This window comes from Alligator mississippiensis, chromosome 15, assembly GCF_030867095.1.
Source record: "Alligator mississippiensis isolate rAllMis1 chromosome 15, rAllMis1, whole genome shotgun sequence".
NCBI lineage: Eukaryota > Metazoa > Chordata > Crocodylia > Alligatoridae > Alligator > Alligator mississippiensis.
This window is the reverse complement of record NC_081838.1, coordinates 15,323,736-15,339,722: the sequence shown is the minus strand read 5'-3', so window position 1 is coordinate 15,339,722 and position 15,987 is coordinate 15,323,736. Positions and strand designations below refer to the sequence as shown.

Here is a 15,987-nt window from a genome sequence, read left to right as displayed (position 1 = left end):
GTTATCACTGTGTATCAATACATTTACCTACTATCAAATGGAAAGGTTGTGATCAGTCTGACAGTGGGTGGCCGGTCTCAGGGTGGGTCCCATCCGTGGTCGGTCTGAGGGTGGGATGTGTCCTCCCCGCCCCCAGAACAAGGCATCTGGGTCGTAAATCTGGAGCCAACACTATTGACTACGTAAGGGCTTAGAATCTCCTCATACCTTTTGTGGTGCACAGACCTGGCACCTAGCCTCTCCCAGGGCAGTTATTTCACGACAGATTTGTATTTCAAGCACCAAAGGAAAGAGAAAGGCCAAGAGACTGAGTTTGCCATGCAGCACAACCTTTAATGGGAATAAGAAGTGGCCGTAACAGGACATAATCATGCAGAGAACATTTTGGGAAGGACTTTAGCCAATATCTGCCCCCAAACTCTCCAAGGTGCAGAGAGCTCAGAGCTCCCTGATTTCAGTGGGAACATTGGTGTTGAGATCTTCTGAAAGCCATGCCCCTCGATGCATTCATGGTGGTCTTGGTTTCCACTCCCGTGCTGTTCCCTGTGCCGTGATTTTTCCTGCGGGGTTTAACAGGACCCACAGTTGTATTGCTGGGAATAGTAAGGGTACAGGCATCCTAAGGAGCTCCTGGACCCAACAGAGCCCCTGGAGAGAAAGGAGCTGCCGATCTGGAGCGGCTCCGAGGTTCCCACGTAGCTCTCCTGGGGGCAGGAGCTGAGGATGGGTCCTGGGAAGGTGACTACCACTGGGGGTGGGTAGACCACGGCTCTGGAGTCGCCGCAGGATGTGACGCAGGGCTCGTTCCAGGCATTGGCGTATGGCTGAGGGCAGGTCACCTCACAGGGGTTGAAGCAGCGGGAGCTGAGCAGCTGGCGGTTGAAGGACATCTTTCTGCAATTCAGCTACACCTGGAAAAGACAGGATAAATGCAATACTCAAGAGAGAGTGCAGTAGGAGCCTGCAAGGGTCCTGCATGGAAGTCTAGATGGAGTGGAAGAGAGAGAGTTTGGCATTGCAGGCATTTCTTTTGAACCTCACCTCACTCTTTCTTTGATCGTTTAAAAAATGGGTATCAAGGCCACCTAATACTGATGAACCTGCTTCCACTCTGCTGCCCCATGCAGCCCCTCTCCTGAGAACAAGTACTGGTGCATGTGCTTCTAGAGAATGGAGTTGCTAAGACACAGACAGGCAGTGACTGGTTCAGGGTCACTTGGGGACTTCGAGAAAGAGCCCGAACCAAAACTGAGGAAGTCCCAGGAGTTTCAGTGTTGCTGAAAAGCAATGTGGAGAATAGGCACTCTGTGAACTCACCTTTAATAAGCCAAAAGCAGAAGTCAGTTTTGATGCACCTTATCTCTATATGTGAAATAATTGAAGCCCTCCCCATCCCGTGGAGATGAAGATGCTTTCCTCAAGTCAGCTCAGAAATGAGCTCTATAGCTTTCCTTTATGATATCCAATTGTATTTGAGATAAGGTTGTTTTTTTTAGGAGAAGGCTTTGGTTCATATGTGGAAGCTTTCAATATTTTGCATTCTCTATGTCCAGTTCATTTTAATAGGACCTAACAATCCTAAACCCACAGGTAGATCTGGAAATCCAACCCTTAACTTCTACAACCTGCTCCCATCAATGCCTGGGGGTGAAAATGGCTAAAATGATCTCCTATGAAAACAGTCTGTGTTCAACAACAGAACAAGTCTCAAAGTATCAATGCAAAGCTCAGTTTTGAAGCTTCTACAGCAACATTTTGCAAAGTTGAGTAATAGAGATTTAAACAAGACTTACTTGGTTCAGCCAGGAAGAGAAATGCCGGAGAGTGATTAGAAGAGCTCTGAGCTGCAAGTGCTTTTATATGTTTCCTTGGACTTCCTGGAGCCACTGAGACATCCTTTATGTGTGTGGGCGTTTCATCAGATGAGAAAAAATGTCCTGCATGTGTCACTCCCCAAGCTGGGGTGAGTTTTGCATGCTGTTTTGATTATTGGGCAATTTGCAGGCACAAAAGATATGGCATGAATATGACAAAGTCAGTGGGAGGCTTTCAACCAAAACCTGTTCTGGCCAGTTCATCCCCAGTATCATTCCCCTGCCTTCATCAGTGTTACAGTAGCAAGGAGTCGAATTATTGGTTAATTATTTTAAAAACTGATTCAACACAGAATAGTCGCATCATTAAGGAGAAGTCTAGGCCTCTCTTCCTCCAAAGACTTGTGTCCCTTTGTTGTACGCAGGTGTGTTGCACTTTGTGGTTACGTGAGTTTCCTCACCTCATTTGAGTTCAGTGCCACTATAAATCCTTGCTGTATTATACCCCACGTTATTGCAGGTAAGAACAAACTTGCTGCCAAATCTCTCAGGAAGAAAGAGTTAGGGTCCCTATTCCTGCTTCATAGGTTTCCTGAGTGCGACAGCTGCTAAGCATTAGTTTCTGAGCCCCTTGATGCTTCCTGTGGTTCTTTCCATCATGTTCCCTTTTTCCCCATGTTGACACGAGAGCTTGCAGTTGGAGAAAATGTCACCAGGGAAGTTTTATTATTTTTTCCTAAAGAGATATTGAAATACTAGCAAATTGCCTGTCAAGAATGAAGCGGGGGATAGAGGGCAGGCAGGGATAGAGGCCCATGTCCAGGTCACCCCTCCCAACCCTACTGCTTTGGGGCTGGACATGCTGCACCCCCCTCCCCACCCACCGCTTTGGGACCGGGGCCGGGCCCACTTGCCCCACACCTCTTTGAAATGATGGGCGGGGACAGAGCACTGCCACCCAGCACCCTGCACCACCACCACTGCATCCCAATAGCGGGGGGATTGGAGGAAAGCTTGCCCTGCTGTCCCCTCCATCCCCCTTGGCCAGCACCCTGTATCGCTGCCGCCACCCCCTGGTCCGTCCCCTTTGTCCTGCTGTCATGGTGCCGCGCTGCTGCCACTGCCTCCTGTCCAAATGATCTTGGAGTACTCTGATTAGCTGCCAAGACAAGCAGTCAGAGCGTGAATAAAGCGTTATGGACAGACAAACATGCAGATTAAGGCTGATAGATAGATAGATAGATAGATAGATAGATAGATAGATAGATAGATAGATAGATAATTCTTTTCTTGATTTATTGCACAATTTATAGATTTAGTGGTGACTCAAATCTGTAGCTCAGTTATCTGCCAAGTAGGCACCTAGGTTCTGCCATTAGTGCCTGTCAGAAGCAATAAATCAATTGATGGGGATTGGAGGTATGATCTCCTGTATCCCACTGCATCCCAGCTTGAGTGGTGCCACTAGATATATGGCAATAGGCAGTGTCCACAGACCAAAACAGTGTCCTCAGCACACCTCCAGCTCACCCATCAAGCTACGCAGCCTTACTGATCTAGGAAAGACTTGCAGGGGGGAGCGGTGCCATCACTGCCTTCCCCAGAGGCGGATATCCCAGAGGAGATACCTGCAGGTAAAAGTCTATACGTGCACTTCATTGTATCCTAGCAATTCTTTCCAAATTCCTCTGGATCCCCCTACACCACATCTCTCCTGGCATTCACAGGGTGCCACACACGCACCTGATGAAATATTTTTCTTAAAGCCAGAAATTATAAGTGTTTCCTGGAAGAATGAAACATCCCGAGATGACAGCTTGGACAAGTGTTACTGCTGTATTCGTGCAGTTGGGTGTTCCCCTTTGGCCCCTCTGGACCTGCCCAGCAAAATTAGCTGGGGCAGAACATTTGCATTTCTGAGGCTGCTGTGATGTGTTGTCAGTGATTCATGGGGATTCACCCCAGCTTTGCTGGTGCCAGAGCTGCTGGTCCAGTTTGGTGCCTCCCTGGTGCCAATGATTCAGCTCCTGTTCCAACCAAGCATTGCTTGACAGACTCGTGTGCCCAGGGCTGTGAAACCTTCAGAAGTCAGAATCGACAACCTGAAATGAAGTAAAACATGGGGAAGACCTATAGGGCCTGGTTCTCTCTTTGCCAAATACAATCCCAGCTCCCAGTGACTACAGCCCCACTTGGCAGCACTCAGCGCTTCTACAAGCCAATGCTTGTCAGCTCATTCAGGATCGTGGATCTTGCTATTGAGTTTTATAGCCCAGTAAAGATTATAACTTCTCCTTCTAAGAGGTAAAAAGTAGCTTCCGTTTTCATTGCCATTACTTTTTACGAAATGCGTGTGAACTAGGTAATCATTATGGGTAGTGATTAAGTCTGACTTATAAAAGGATAATTGAGACATGGGCTGAGGTGTTTCTGTAACATCACTCGCTGATTCAAGGGAAGAATTGACTAAGGAACATGAGCACTGTTTTGTTGGTGGCATTATTAATCATTAGAGTACCTGTAGTACCTTGATAGTGTGACTTACATCTGTGCTTGGTGGTCTGGGCACTGTAGAGATGCAGAACAACAAACCAACTCTATCCTATGGGCCCAACCTGAACTAAACATGAAGGTGTATCCAGCAGTGGGAGAAAGAATTGTTATCTGTGTTGTACACAAGAGAGGCTGATGCAGGGGGTTTCAAAATCTATCAATAAACTAGGATCCATTCAGTACTGAGCTCTTGTAAGAAGCTGCCCCCATGAGATGTCCCAGGATAAGCTGTGGTAGGGGCCAAAAGTGAACAGGAGCTTCCTGTGTCCAGTCCCATGCTTTAGCCACCCAACTAGCTGTTGTCTCCAAGAAGCTGTCTGGAGCTGAGCGCCTTGTGCTGAACTGTGATGTCTAATATGTTCTTTACTCTTTTCTGCTATTTTCTTGCCCATTTTCCATACCACAGCTGCCTAGAATTGCCCTGATAAAACATAGAGGAATGAGTGAATGTCCCCATCCATCAGCTGTAGGATAATGGTGTGCAAGTATCAACCTGACTATTTTGAGTAGGTGATCTATCTTGGACATGCCCTCGTATGTCAAAATGGAAATCCACACCCTCTTTTTTAGTTCCTTTTTAATGTGCGTGCACACACACACACACACACACACATGCACATTACTTTATTTATATATCTATTTCTTTTTGAACACCAGTGAAGTCAGAGGAATGATACCAGGGATTAATTTGGTCCAGATCTTTAGGCTTCAAGGACACCTGTAAGCTGCTCCCTGTGTGTCATGCCATTCCGAACTGAGACATTGCCTGATAACTGGAACCAGTATGCAAAGCACCTGTGGAGGTATGACATGGCTGGGAAATATTATTTTGCAACCAATAAGGGCCACATGCCCTGTGATCCAAACAGGCTAATGAACTGTATAAAAGTGCTCACCATCAGCACTGCTCCGTGCATTTCTCTGGACTTCTCCTCCTTTGTGAACTGAGTAAGTCTTACTTTTCTCCGTTATTTTTTATCTGCTAAAGTATCTCTCTCATTGAGCTAAAACTCTCAGATACTTTGTGAGTCCCTGTACTGTTGCCAGGAAGCCAGGGTTTGGTTGTGAGCATTGGTGAAGACAGGCTTTAGAAGAGTGGATCTAAACCTTTTTAGACACAGGCTCCCCTTGTTAGACTTGAGACACCCCTCGTTAGACACAGGGACCCATTGTTAGACTTGAGACATCCTAGATTTCAAACATCATCCTATATCTGCTTCAGATGTACTTTTCTGCTGTCTCTTTGATCCTTATATTAATGCCACTTGACCTTGGGTATTTCAGGTGCAACTCCATTGCAGGAAGATGTCCTTCAACCGCCAGCTGCTCAGCTCCCACTGCTTCAACCCCTGTGAGGTGACCTGCCCTCAGCCATACGCCAATGCCTGGAACGAGCCCTGCGTCACGTCCTGCGGCGACTCCAGAGCCGTGGTCTACCCACCCCCAGTGGTCGTCACCTTCCCAGGACCCATCCTCAGCTCCTGCCCCCAGGAGAGCTACGTGGGAACCTCGGAGCCGCTCCAGATTGGCAGCTCCTTTGTCTCCAGGGGCTCTGTTGGGTCCAGGAGCTCCTTAGGATGCCTGTCCCCTTACTATTCCCAGCGGTACAACTGTGGGTCCTGTTAAACCCCGCAGGAAAAATCACGGCACAGGGAACAGCACGGGAGTGGAAACCAAGACCACCATGAATGCATCAAGGAGCATGACTTTCAGAAGATCTAAGCATCAGTGTTCCAGCTGAAACCAGGGAGAGCTGTAAGTGCTCAACACCTTTGAACAAAGAGACCCAGCATAGTTTCCATATTTGCATTAGATGTATGACACTGTGCAGTCATTCTGCCCTATGTGCAGTCTTTCCAGAAAGAAATGTAGGTTTCTAGTTGTTGAAAACGACCACATCAGAAATGTATTGGAAACATTGCTTTGTCCCTCTCTGTAGACTGTTCTTCTCCAATTTCATAGTGGAAAAATCTGAAATAATCTCATAAAGGGCTAAAAACAGGATTTGCTCATCAAAGTCTGCAGCTGCAACTAGGACAAGAACCCCTATGGTGAAATTCTGCCCATTTTGGGGTGGGCAAGTGATTTTGGCCCTTCTCCAAACTTTGGAATTAAATTCTTTATTTTCTGTATGTGCTCTGAGCTCCATTTCTTGTTCCCAATAAAGATTGTGCTGCATCCTAATCCAGACTTCTTGTTTCACTTTCTCCTCCACTTCTGAATTCAAAATCACTCCAAATTAAATTATCCCCTTTTGAGAGGGACCAGAATGTTGTACAACTAATGCCCTACTCAGGACCATTAAGGACATGAATCTGGCCTCTTATTTGGCCTATAACAGCCTGCAGGTTCTTCACTACAGGAGTGATTTTTACATGTGTCTCACGGTTTGGGAATGATTCTTTGCATAGGGATGTACAGCCCCATTGTCGCTGTCACCTCTGCCAGCTGACATTGCACTAGGGTGGTGGAGAAGAAAGATCTGTAAGGAAATTGCCACCTGACCTCTCCATCCCAGCACCAGATATCCACAGCTACACTGGCAGCGCCCCCCCACTCCCCCCCAGCCCAGCCACTCCACTGCAGGCTGAGCGCTGTACAGGGGCTCCAGCAAGGTCCCAGTCATGGGAGCCTACATGGGGTGAGGATGGGTCCTGGGGTCCTGCCCAGCTTGCAGGATAGCATGAAGTCTTTAGCCCCTGATTCTTCATATTGTAATGCAATGTCATGCCAGTGAAACCCAGGCTAGCCACCCCTCTGATCTGCGCTAATGAATGCTGCACATTGCCACGCAAGAGTATCATTACTGCAATATGGGTCGGCCACCCTTCCTCCCCAGAGGGCTGCACAACCAAGCTACAGCACCATGAGGACTGTTGGCTGCCTCTGAAGAGTGAGCATTTCATTTGCAATTTGAGGACCAGAACAGGCCAGTAGGTTAATCTTGTGCAACTGCGCTCAGGAATCCTTGTGCATGCCCAACAGCTGCAAGCTGAGCTAGGACTTACCTTTTCAGAAGGATGATGAGCCCTTTTTTTAAGATTTCCAGTGCTGGCAAGTCCTCCACACTCACAGTCTAAAGGAGGAGAGGTGAACGTTGGACAGCCGAGGAGAGCCAGGAACACCAGGATGCCCAAAGGGGAGCCTCTGACCCTGAGAAGCTGGCAGAGGGGGTCCTCAAGAGTTCGGAGGGGCTCTGCTCTTGAAGCTCTGCAGGACAATTGCTGCAGATGTGGCGATTTCAAGCAAAGCTGGTCAGGAGATGCATTGAGGGGAGTTGTGACCTGGAGAAGCTGGCACTGCGACAATCTGGCAGTTAAGGTTACATTTGCTTTCTTTCTTTTTTGTTATTTGATGATCCTCCCAGGAAACAGGGCTGTAGCCCTGAAAGAAGGGGAGAGAAAGTAGCTGGAGTCAGCTGAGGCAAGTTGGCAAAGGAACAAGCCTTAAAGGACCAGCTGGAGTTAAGCTGGAGGAGCTGAAGCCAACCCAATACCCTCCGCGAGAATTTCTCGGGATAGACTGATTGCCCTGATTGGTTCATGAGGCCCTGTCAGGTTTACTCAGAGTAACTGATGTACTTTATCTAAGAGTGACCCGCTTGAGTGGAGTGGGCAACTGATGGAAAGGACTGATGTCTTGCTCCTCTAGTAACATTTTCTAGTTCTCCTTTATTTACCCTTTTTTTCTTTCTTATTAATTTTTTTATGAAATTTTATTTTTAATAGTTATTATTACTAATATTATTAATATTATTATTACTTATTCGTATTATTTCATTATTGTCAGTTGAAATATCTTATTGTTATTATTGTTAATTGGATTTTAGTGTTATTACTTGGATAGTTTGTTTCTGTTTTTGTTTTTGTTTTCCTTTCAAATGGCTCCTAGAACAAAAAGACCCTGTGCATCTCCAGTTACTGCAACACCACCTATAAAACGAAGTCAACGTGGCCCTTATTTGATAAAAAAAAATCAGACCTTAGATATGAATAGTCCACAAGCATATATATCAACATCAAACTCCTTTACTCATTCAGATTCGGGTGCCAAGATGGTCCTTGATTTTGATTCCTTATTACATAACTATAAGCCTTTACAGGAAGGCATATCCAGGATAGATAACAACTCTAACTCACAGACAACTGAAAACACCAGTCTTCCTTTCTATACTTGCAGACTATGCCCTCTTGACAGCTAAAACAATTTGACAGATCTTCTCTCAAATGGAATTGCTATATTCCAAAGTAGGAGGTGTAGAAGTAATGTTACGAGGGGCTAAAGGCAACTTGAGTGAACAACGACTCTTTGTTCAGAAAAGGAATTTTATTAGAGGGCAACATAGTGCTAGGGATAATAGAAACCCAGACCAGCCAGAGGTTAGAGAGAATAGAGATGGCTCAAAAGATACTGATCGGACTACCCCCATTTATCAAGGTGGGACAGGAAATGCCATTTTAATAAAAGATACTATGGCTATAATAGTATTTTCCCTACCCAATGGTTATATTCCCCTTTGGCATACCCCTGGGAGGGTCATCCAACATTTGCGAACATTACTGTCCACAAACATAGGAAGGAGGATATTAAAAAAGTAACACAATTATATATGGCATCTTCCATGTTTCAGAGGTGTACTTGGTAGCTGTGTTGGTCTGGGACAAAAAGACATACAAAAAGTAATAATAATAATAAAGGTATCATTTTGGAAGCAAGAGTTCTAATTTTTTGTATGTCTTTTTGTCTCAGACCAACATGGCTACCAAGTACACCCCTGAAACATGGAAGATGATGAATTTTAGCCGATTTTGGATTTTAAACTTCATTGCAGAGCAACAAGGAAGTTTTTGTTTTTTGCCTCCCTGCCGGCCATCTGACACCTCCAGGGAGGAATTCTACCTGATGAACACATCACAATGCTACACAACACAGCTCACAAAGACACTCTCATGGACCCAGAGGGACAGACTTCCATCTTCAGCTCCCTCTGTGCAAAAATAAAGTTTATTTCCTACCTATGGGGACTTTCTACCATCTTGTACCATCTACACTTTTCCCAGAACCTGATGAAGGGACTTTCATCCCAAAAGCTTGCAGAAAAGGACAATGTTCTTGCCATTTTCCAGTTGGTCTAATACAAGGTATCATTTTGGAACCAAGAGTTCTAGTTTTTTGTATGCAATTATATAGTAATACACCAGTTAAGAAATATATGATAAAACTACATTCCCTCTTACAAGTGTCCCTGGTAATGAGGAGAAAGAGGGCCCTAAAGAATTGGGCAGTTCACCCAACAAGGGTTTTTGCTGAAATCTTACCTCTTCGTAAAAAAAATCTCCTATTTCAGGCAGAGTCATCAGAGAGACCAGCAGCCCAGTTCAACCATACTGGAAAAGATAAGGAAAAGTAAGTGGGTTCCCAAAGTTAGAGGGTTGACCCAATTAGATAGTAATACAATTAGACAGGTCAACCTCCAGCCCATCAGCTGAACCCAATTCAATCACATTTGTGGATTTCTAACGGAGGAAAGGGAAGGATATCAACATTCCTACTTAGATGAGGAATTAAATCTCCTGGCTTCCTTTGAAAGCTTGCCACCTAAAGAAAAAAATAACATCTTGGCTCAATTGAGAGTTCTCCAGGAAGATTTAATTAAAATTAATTAGAAAGGCCAGAGCAATCCCCAGACCAGCAAACTACATTTAGATTCACAAGACAGGAAGGAGGCGAAGGGAAAACAGATCACTTTGTGGTACAGGCCCCTCTTATGCACCCTGAAGAACTAGTTATTAAGAGACCCCTTGTAATTACTAGGGCTGTGCGAAATTTTGCCGGCTGTTTTGACTCATTTCAAGCTCAAAACAGCAATATTGAAACAGAAAGTTTTGAAACAGCCTTGAAACAAAATGAGGGCAGTCAAAAGTTTCAAAAAAGTTTCGAGTTTTGAAGCTGGGCTTGCTTGTAGCTAAAGAGAAACTAAGGAGAGGGAGGGGGAAGAGGGGGGAAGGACTGCTCTCATGTTGACTGTGTAGTTGGCCAGTGACTGTGATCTTTCCCTGAGGTCCCTTCCAATCCCACTGCTCTGGGGGAGGGATGGAAAAACAGCATAAAAAGCATTGTTTGAACTAAGCTTTCTCTGTGCCTTCCCACTTACAAGTGACACAAGTTTTGCTCTGAAGAGTTGATGGCCCGATTCATTTCCAAGAGCTTAATAGAAGAGATAATGTTTCCCCACTACCTGGCGACAGAAAACCTACCTGCAGTTTGGAGGAATTAGACGTGTCCCTAGGAACGGAACTAGGAGGTCTGGGTAAGGGACTTGCTGAAAATGAGGGCTTGAGAGCTTTATCCTCCTCCGGCAAGTCACTTTGGATAACTCAAGATATCCCTTTGCCCTGTCCAGATTTACTTCACTTGAATTTGAGAGGGAGAGAAGAGGATGTGACATTTCCGTTGGAATTAGAAGTGATTATAATAAAGCAGGATACAAAACATCGGGGACAATTTATAACTATAGATGGGTCCCAGAGTTCAGCATTCATAGACCTCAACCCCTCCTGGAAAACTGAGTACAAGGATAGGAGCAATTACTGGCAGGAGTATAGGTATCTGGACCCACGTGAAATGGGAGATAGTAATCTAGCTCAGCCTACAAAAAAGACACCTCTAGTCCATAGCAAAGATAGAGAGATGGATAAGAACAAAAGGCCAAGGATAGTTTAAGCATTACACAGACTAGTAGAGAAATCTATTCGATGAACCCTTTAGACAATAACCAATCCATGTATTATAAATAACGAGGGCGGTCAGAAAGCCCTCCCCTTGGCAATTTCTATACCAACAGTAAATAGCAAACAAGATGTTACAGACAGGTCACTTCCATTAGACCACGACAGTGCTGGGTTTTTTGCCCCACTTGAGTCAGAAGCAGTGGATGTAAAATCATCCTGACTCAGAAAGCAAAGCTCCACCAAAAGAGCCACAAAAAACCTTTCAATTATTTCTGGGAACGTGGCAGGATTATTAAGTAAATTAGGTGATAGTGACTTTGAAGCCTTTTTAATCAGTCACGATGTTATAACATTGCAAGAAACTTCATGTAAGGAACCCTTTTTTCTAAAGGCCTATTCGTGATTTAGTCACCCTGGCAAAGCAGGCAAAAAGGATGCCCCAGTTTGGGTCTTTTGACAATGCTGGCAAACAATCTAGGATGGACTGGAAAACAATTAGGCACTTGCCTTGATATTTGTCTGTTGATTAGATTTACTATTCCCTGGACAGGTTCTTGGATTATGCAAATATTTCTATGCTCCCAACATTGGGAAGAGAACAAGCTAGTGATAAATGGGATTTGCTCATTGAGCATTCAGAATCTATACAATTAGAATATCCTATGAACAAATTGATATTAGTTGGAGATTTTAATGCTAGAATAGGAGGGTTTAAATGGGAATATGAGGATTATTTGCTAATTAATGAGATTTGGGGGATTGATGTTCCATCATTCAACGATGTAGGGATCAATTAATGGATCATTACCCTAGTATTACGCCAAAGAATTCAACCTATACCTCTGTTAAAGGATCAAGCACCACTGAAGATATGTTGACTGAACCCTCCATGTGGGAGGATATAGCTGATTTTGAGATAACATTTCTCTTCATCTCCCTTTAGTCCTCAACCTTAAGAAAGAGCTTGATACCCCTCTAGTCCTTAATAGCAATTGAAGAACACCTACATTAGTTAATAACAAATTGAAATGGGACACCCACCCAGCTGAAAAGGTGACCAATAAACTTAATGCAGAAGATCTAAGTATTTTAAGAAATTTGGTAATAGTAGTCCAAATACCAGAGGAAATTTTACAGCATTGTCAGCAAATTAAAGACCATCTGTACTTACTCCTCTCAGTACCTGTAACCTCCCATCCCATACAGACATTTAAACAACAAGGTGCTTCCTGGTTTGATAAAGAATGAGTAGAACAAAAAAAAAAATCATTAAATAGGAAAGCCAGGCAATTTAGGAAACTTGGATACACTGGAACAACTTTTTGGAGTGATTTCTGAAAGCTATGGAAAGCATATAAACTGCTCCTCCAGAATAAGAAAAAAAGAATACAAACAGGAGTGGGATAAACGGAGGTAGGCAATTATTGCTAAAGATAGTAAAACCTTTGGGCTACTTGTATCAAAGGGAACAGCCAATTATAGTTATAACAGTGAAAATAACATTACTGCAGACAGCTGGGTAGAATATTATTCTAATCAGTTTACTTCTTCTTTGGAACAAATAAATAGTAATCTAGTGGGTAATATACCCCTTATTGATACAATGAAGTATTGGGTACCAAATGATCAAATAGTACATCTCCTCAAAGTACAACAGAAAAATAAAGCCCCAGGCCCAGATAGAATACAAGTGGAAGCTTACATTGACAACATCAAATGGCAGACTCTGGTCTTGGAAAAATGGTATAACTGAGCTGCGTCAAATCCCAGATTCTTGGAAAGGGAGTACCAGTGTACCTATTTTCAAGAAAGGTTTAAAAGATAAACCAGAATCTTATCACCCTATAAGTTTAATAGATGTTTCAGCTAAAATTTTGGGCGTCATTTGTTATACCATCTCATAGCAATATGGGTCACTTAAGTAAAATACAATGTTGTGCTAGGCCTTCAGGCTGCTACTTGTTGTCTTATAAAACGGTATTTAAAGGTTTTTGTATACGCAAGCACACGTACGCACATGCACACGCGCGCGCGCACACACACACACGCGCACACACACACACGAGAATTGTTCAGGATGGGCAGCAGGGGCTAATTGATTTCCAAGAGTCTGGGTCACACAGTCACACAGGTTCGGACAGGATGTCTAACACAACAAGGACTCATAGCCTGGGAAAGAGGGAGACATGTACCACACTGTTCCAAAACATGAGATAAGGGTGGCACCAGCTAACAAGGCCCCAGAGCCAGGGGGCCTGAGTCCTGGTTTTGGAAGAACAGACCAAATCAGGAGAAGGCCTGGAAAGACCAAATCAATATGTGTGCATGTGATAAATTACAAGGATGTATGACAACAACACAGAGACCAAGCAGTGATAGCCACAGATGAAGAGTCATCAGAAGTCATCAGGAGGGAAGGAGAATGCAAAAGCAGACACTTGAGAATAACTAAGAGCTCCACCTGGGTTCTTCCTCCCTGTCCTTCCTCCCCACCCCACCTGGGTCCTCCTCCTCCCTGAGAGGGTTCCCCCATCCATATCCCCCAGGAAGGGTCCCTGAGGCCATGATGGACAGAGGGCACACCATACCACCATCCACCTGGCCGGGGGGGGGGGGGGTTGGGGGCAGGGAGTGAGCCACCACATCCCACCTCAGCACTGCTGACATGCTGTCATCTGAGACCTAAAAGAGAGCCTCAGAGTAAAGACTGTTGTGGCCAGATATACTTTGACTTTGATGACAGCCCTAGCATTTGGTACATATATAGAATTGTGTTTGATTGTTTGTGTTGGGGTTTTTTTTGTTATCACTGTGTATCAATACATTTACCTACTATCAAATGGAAAGGTTGTGATCAGTCTGACAGTGGGTGGCCGGTCTCAGGGTGGGTCCCATCCGTGGTCGGTCTGAGGGTGGGATGTGTCCTCCCCGCCCCCAGAACAAGGCATCTGGGTCGTAAATCTGGAGCCAACACTATTGACTACGTAAGGGCTTAGAATCTCCTCATACCTTTTGTGGTGCACAGACCTGGCACCTAGCCTCTCCCAGGGCAGTTATTTCACCACAGATTTGTATTTCAAGCACCAAAGGAAAGAGAAAGGCCAAGAGACTGAGAATGCCATGCAGCACAACCTTTAATGGGAATAAGAAGTGGCCGTAACAGGACATAATCATGCAGAGAACATTTTGGGAAGGACTTTAGCCAATATCTGCCCCCAAACTCTCCAAGGTGCAGAGAGCTCAGAGCTCCCTGATTTCAGTGGGAACATTGGTGTTGAGATCTTCTGAAAGCCATGCCACTCAATGCATTCATGGTGGTCTTGGTTTCCACTCCTGTGCTGTTCCCTGTGCCGTGATTTTTCCTGCGGGGTTTAACAGGACCCACAGTTGTACCGCTGGGAATAGTAAGGGTACAGGCATCCTAAGGAGCTCCTGGACCCAACAGAGCCCCTGGAGACAAAGGAGCTGCCGATCTGGAGCGGCTCCGAGGTGCCCACGTAGCTCTCCTGGGGGCAGGAGCTGAGGATGGGTCCTGGGAAGGTGACGACCACTGGGGGTGGGTAGACCACGGCTCTGGAGTCGCCGCAGGACGTGACGCAGGGCTCGTTCCAGGCATTGGCGTATGGCTGAGGGCAGGTCACCTCACAGGGGTTGAAGCAGCGGGAGCTGAGCAGCTGGCGGTTGAAGGACATCTTTCTGCAATTCAGCTGCACCTGGAAAAGACAGGATAAATGCAATACTCAAGAGAGAGTGCAGTAGGAGCCTGCAAGGGTCCTGCATGGAAGTCTAGATGGAGTGGAAGAGAGAGAGTTTGGCATTGCAGGCATTTCTTTTGAACCTCACCTCACTCTTTCTCTGATCATTTAAAAAATAGGTATCAAGGCCACCTAATACTGATGAACCTGCTTCCACTCTGCTGCCCCATGCAGCCCCTCTCCTGAGAACAAGCGCCAGTGCTTGTGCTGCGACTGAGTGCAGATACTAAGACACAAGACAGGCAGCAACTGGTTCAGGGTCATTTGGGGACTATGAGAAAGAGCCAGAGCCAAAGGTGAGGAAGTCCCAGGAGTTGCAGTGTTGCTGGCCAGCAGTGCTGAGAACGGGCACCCCGTGAGCTCACTTTTAATATGCTAAAGCTAAAAATCAATTTTGGGGCACATGATCACTATATGTGAAATTATTCAAGCCCTCCCCATCTGGTGGAGATGAAGATGCTCTCCTCAACTCATTGCAGATTTGAGCCCTATAAAACTATAGCTTTCCTTTATGATATCCCTTTATATTTGAGATGATGCTGGGGGTTCTTCTGTCCATATTTTGCATTATCTCTGTCCAGCTTACTTTAATAGGAATTAGCAATCCCAACCCCTTAGGTAGATCTTCAAATTCAACCCTTAGCGTCTAAAACCCGCACCCATCAATGCCTGGGGGTGAAAATGGTTAAAATGATCTCCTATGAAAACAGTCTGTGTTCAACAACAGAACAAGTCCCAAAGTACCAATGCAAGGCTCAGTTTTGAAGCTCCTACAGCAACATTTTACAAGGTTGAAAAATATAGAGTGAAAACAGACTTACTTGGTTCACCCAGGAGGAGAAATGCAGGAGAGTGATTAGAAGAGCTCTGAGCTGCAAGTGCTTTTATATGTTGCCTTGGACTGCCTGGAGCCACTGAGACATCCTTTATGTGTGTGGGCCTTTCATCACAAGAGAAAAATACCCTGCATGTGTCACTCCCTGACCTCAGGCGAGCTTTGCATGCTGTTTTGATTATTGGGCAATTTGCAGACACAAAAGACATGACATGAATGTGACAAAGACTGTAGGAGGCTTTCAACCGAAACCTGTTCTAGCCAAAGTGATCTCCAAGATCATTCCCCTGTCTTCAGCC

General features: G+C 45.1%; 1 protein-coding gene and 1 long non-coding RNA gene across 2 annotated transcripts; both read right to left on the bottom strand.

The window, feature by feature from the left end:
• Nucleotides 1–312: 312 nt before the first annotated feature.
• LOC132245673 (uncharacterized) lies at nt 313–1,986 on the bottom strand. The gene is made up of 2 exons (XR_009457375.1): nt 1,794–1,986; nt 313–911 (listed from the first exon to the last, which is right to left on the bottom strand). It is a non-coding gene; the product is annotated as an uncharacterized LOC132245673 (long non-coding RNA).
• Nucleotides 1,987–14,205: 12,219 nt separating this feature from the next.
• LOC132245666 (feather keratin 4-like) lies at nt 14,206–15,718 on the bottom strand. Its single transcript, XM_059718350.1, has 2 exons — nt 15,675–15,718; nt 14,206–14,811 (listed from the first exon to the last, which is right to left on the bottom strand). The coding sequence occupies exon 2, from the start codon at nt 14,788–14,790 to the stop codon at nt 14,470–14,472; it is 321 nt and encodes a 106-aa protein (XP_059574333.1). The 5' UTR covers nt 14,791–14,811; nt 15,675–15,718; the 3' UTR covers nt 14,206–14,469.
• Between the last annotated feature and the right edge of the window lie 269 nt (nt 15,719–15,987).

What these genes read in the sequence shown, in the direction of transcription:
- LOC132245666 (XM_059718350.1), bottom strand. Translation starts at nt 14,790, where the DNA reads ATGTCCTTCAACCGCCAGCTGCTCAGCTCCCGCTGCTTCAACCCCTGT.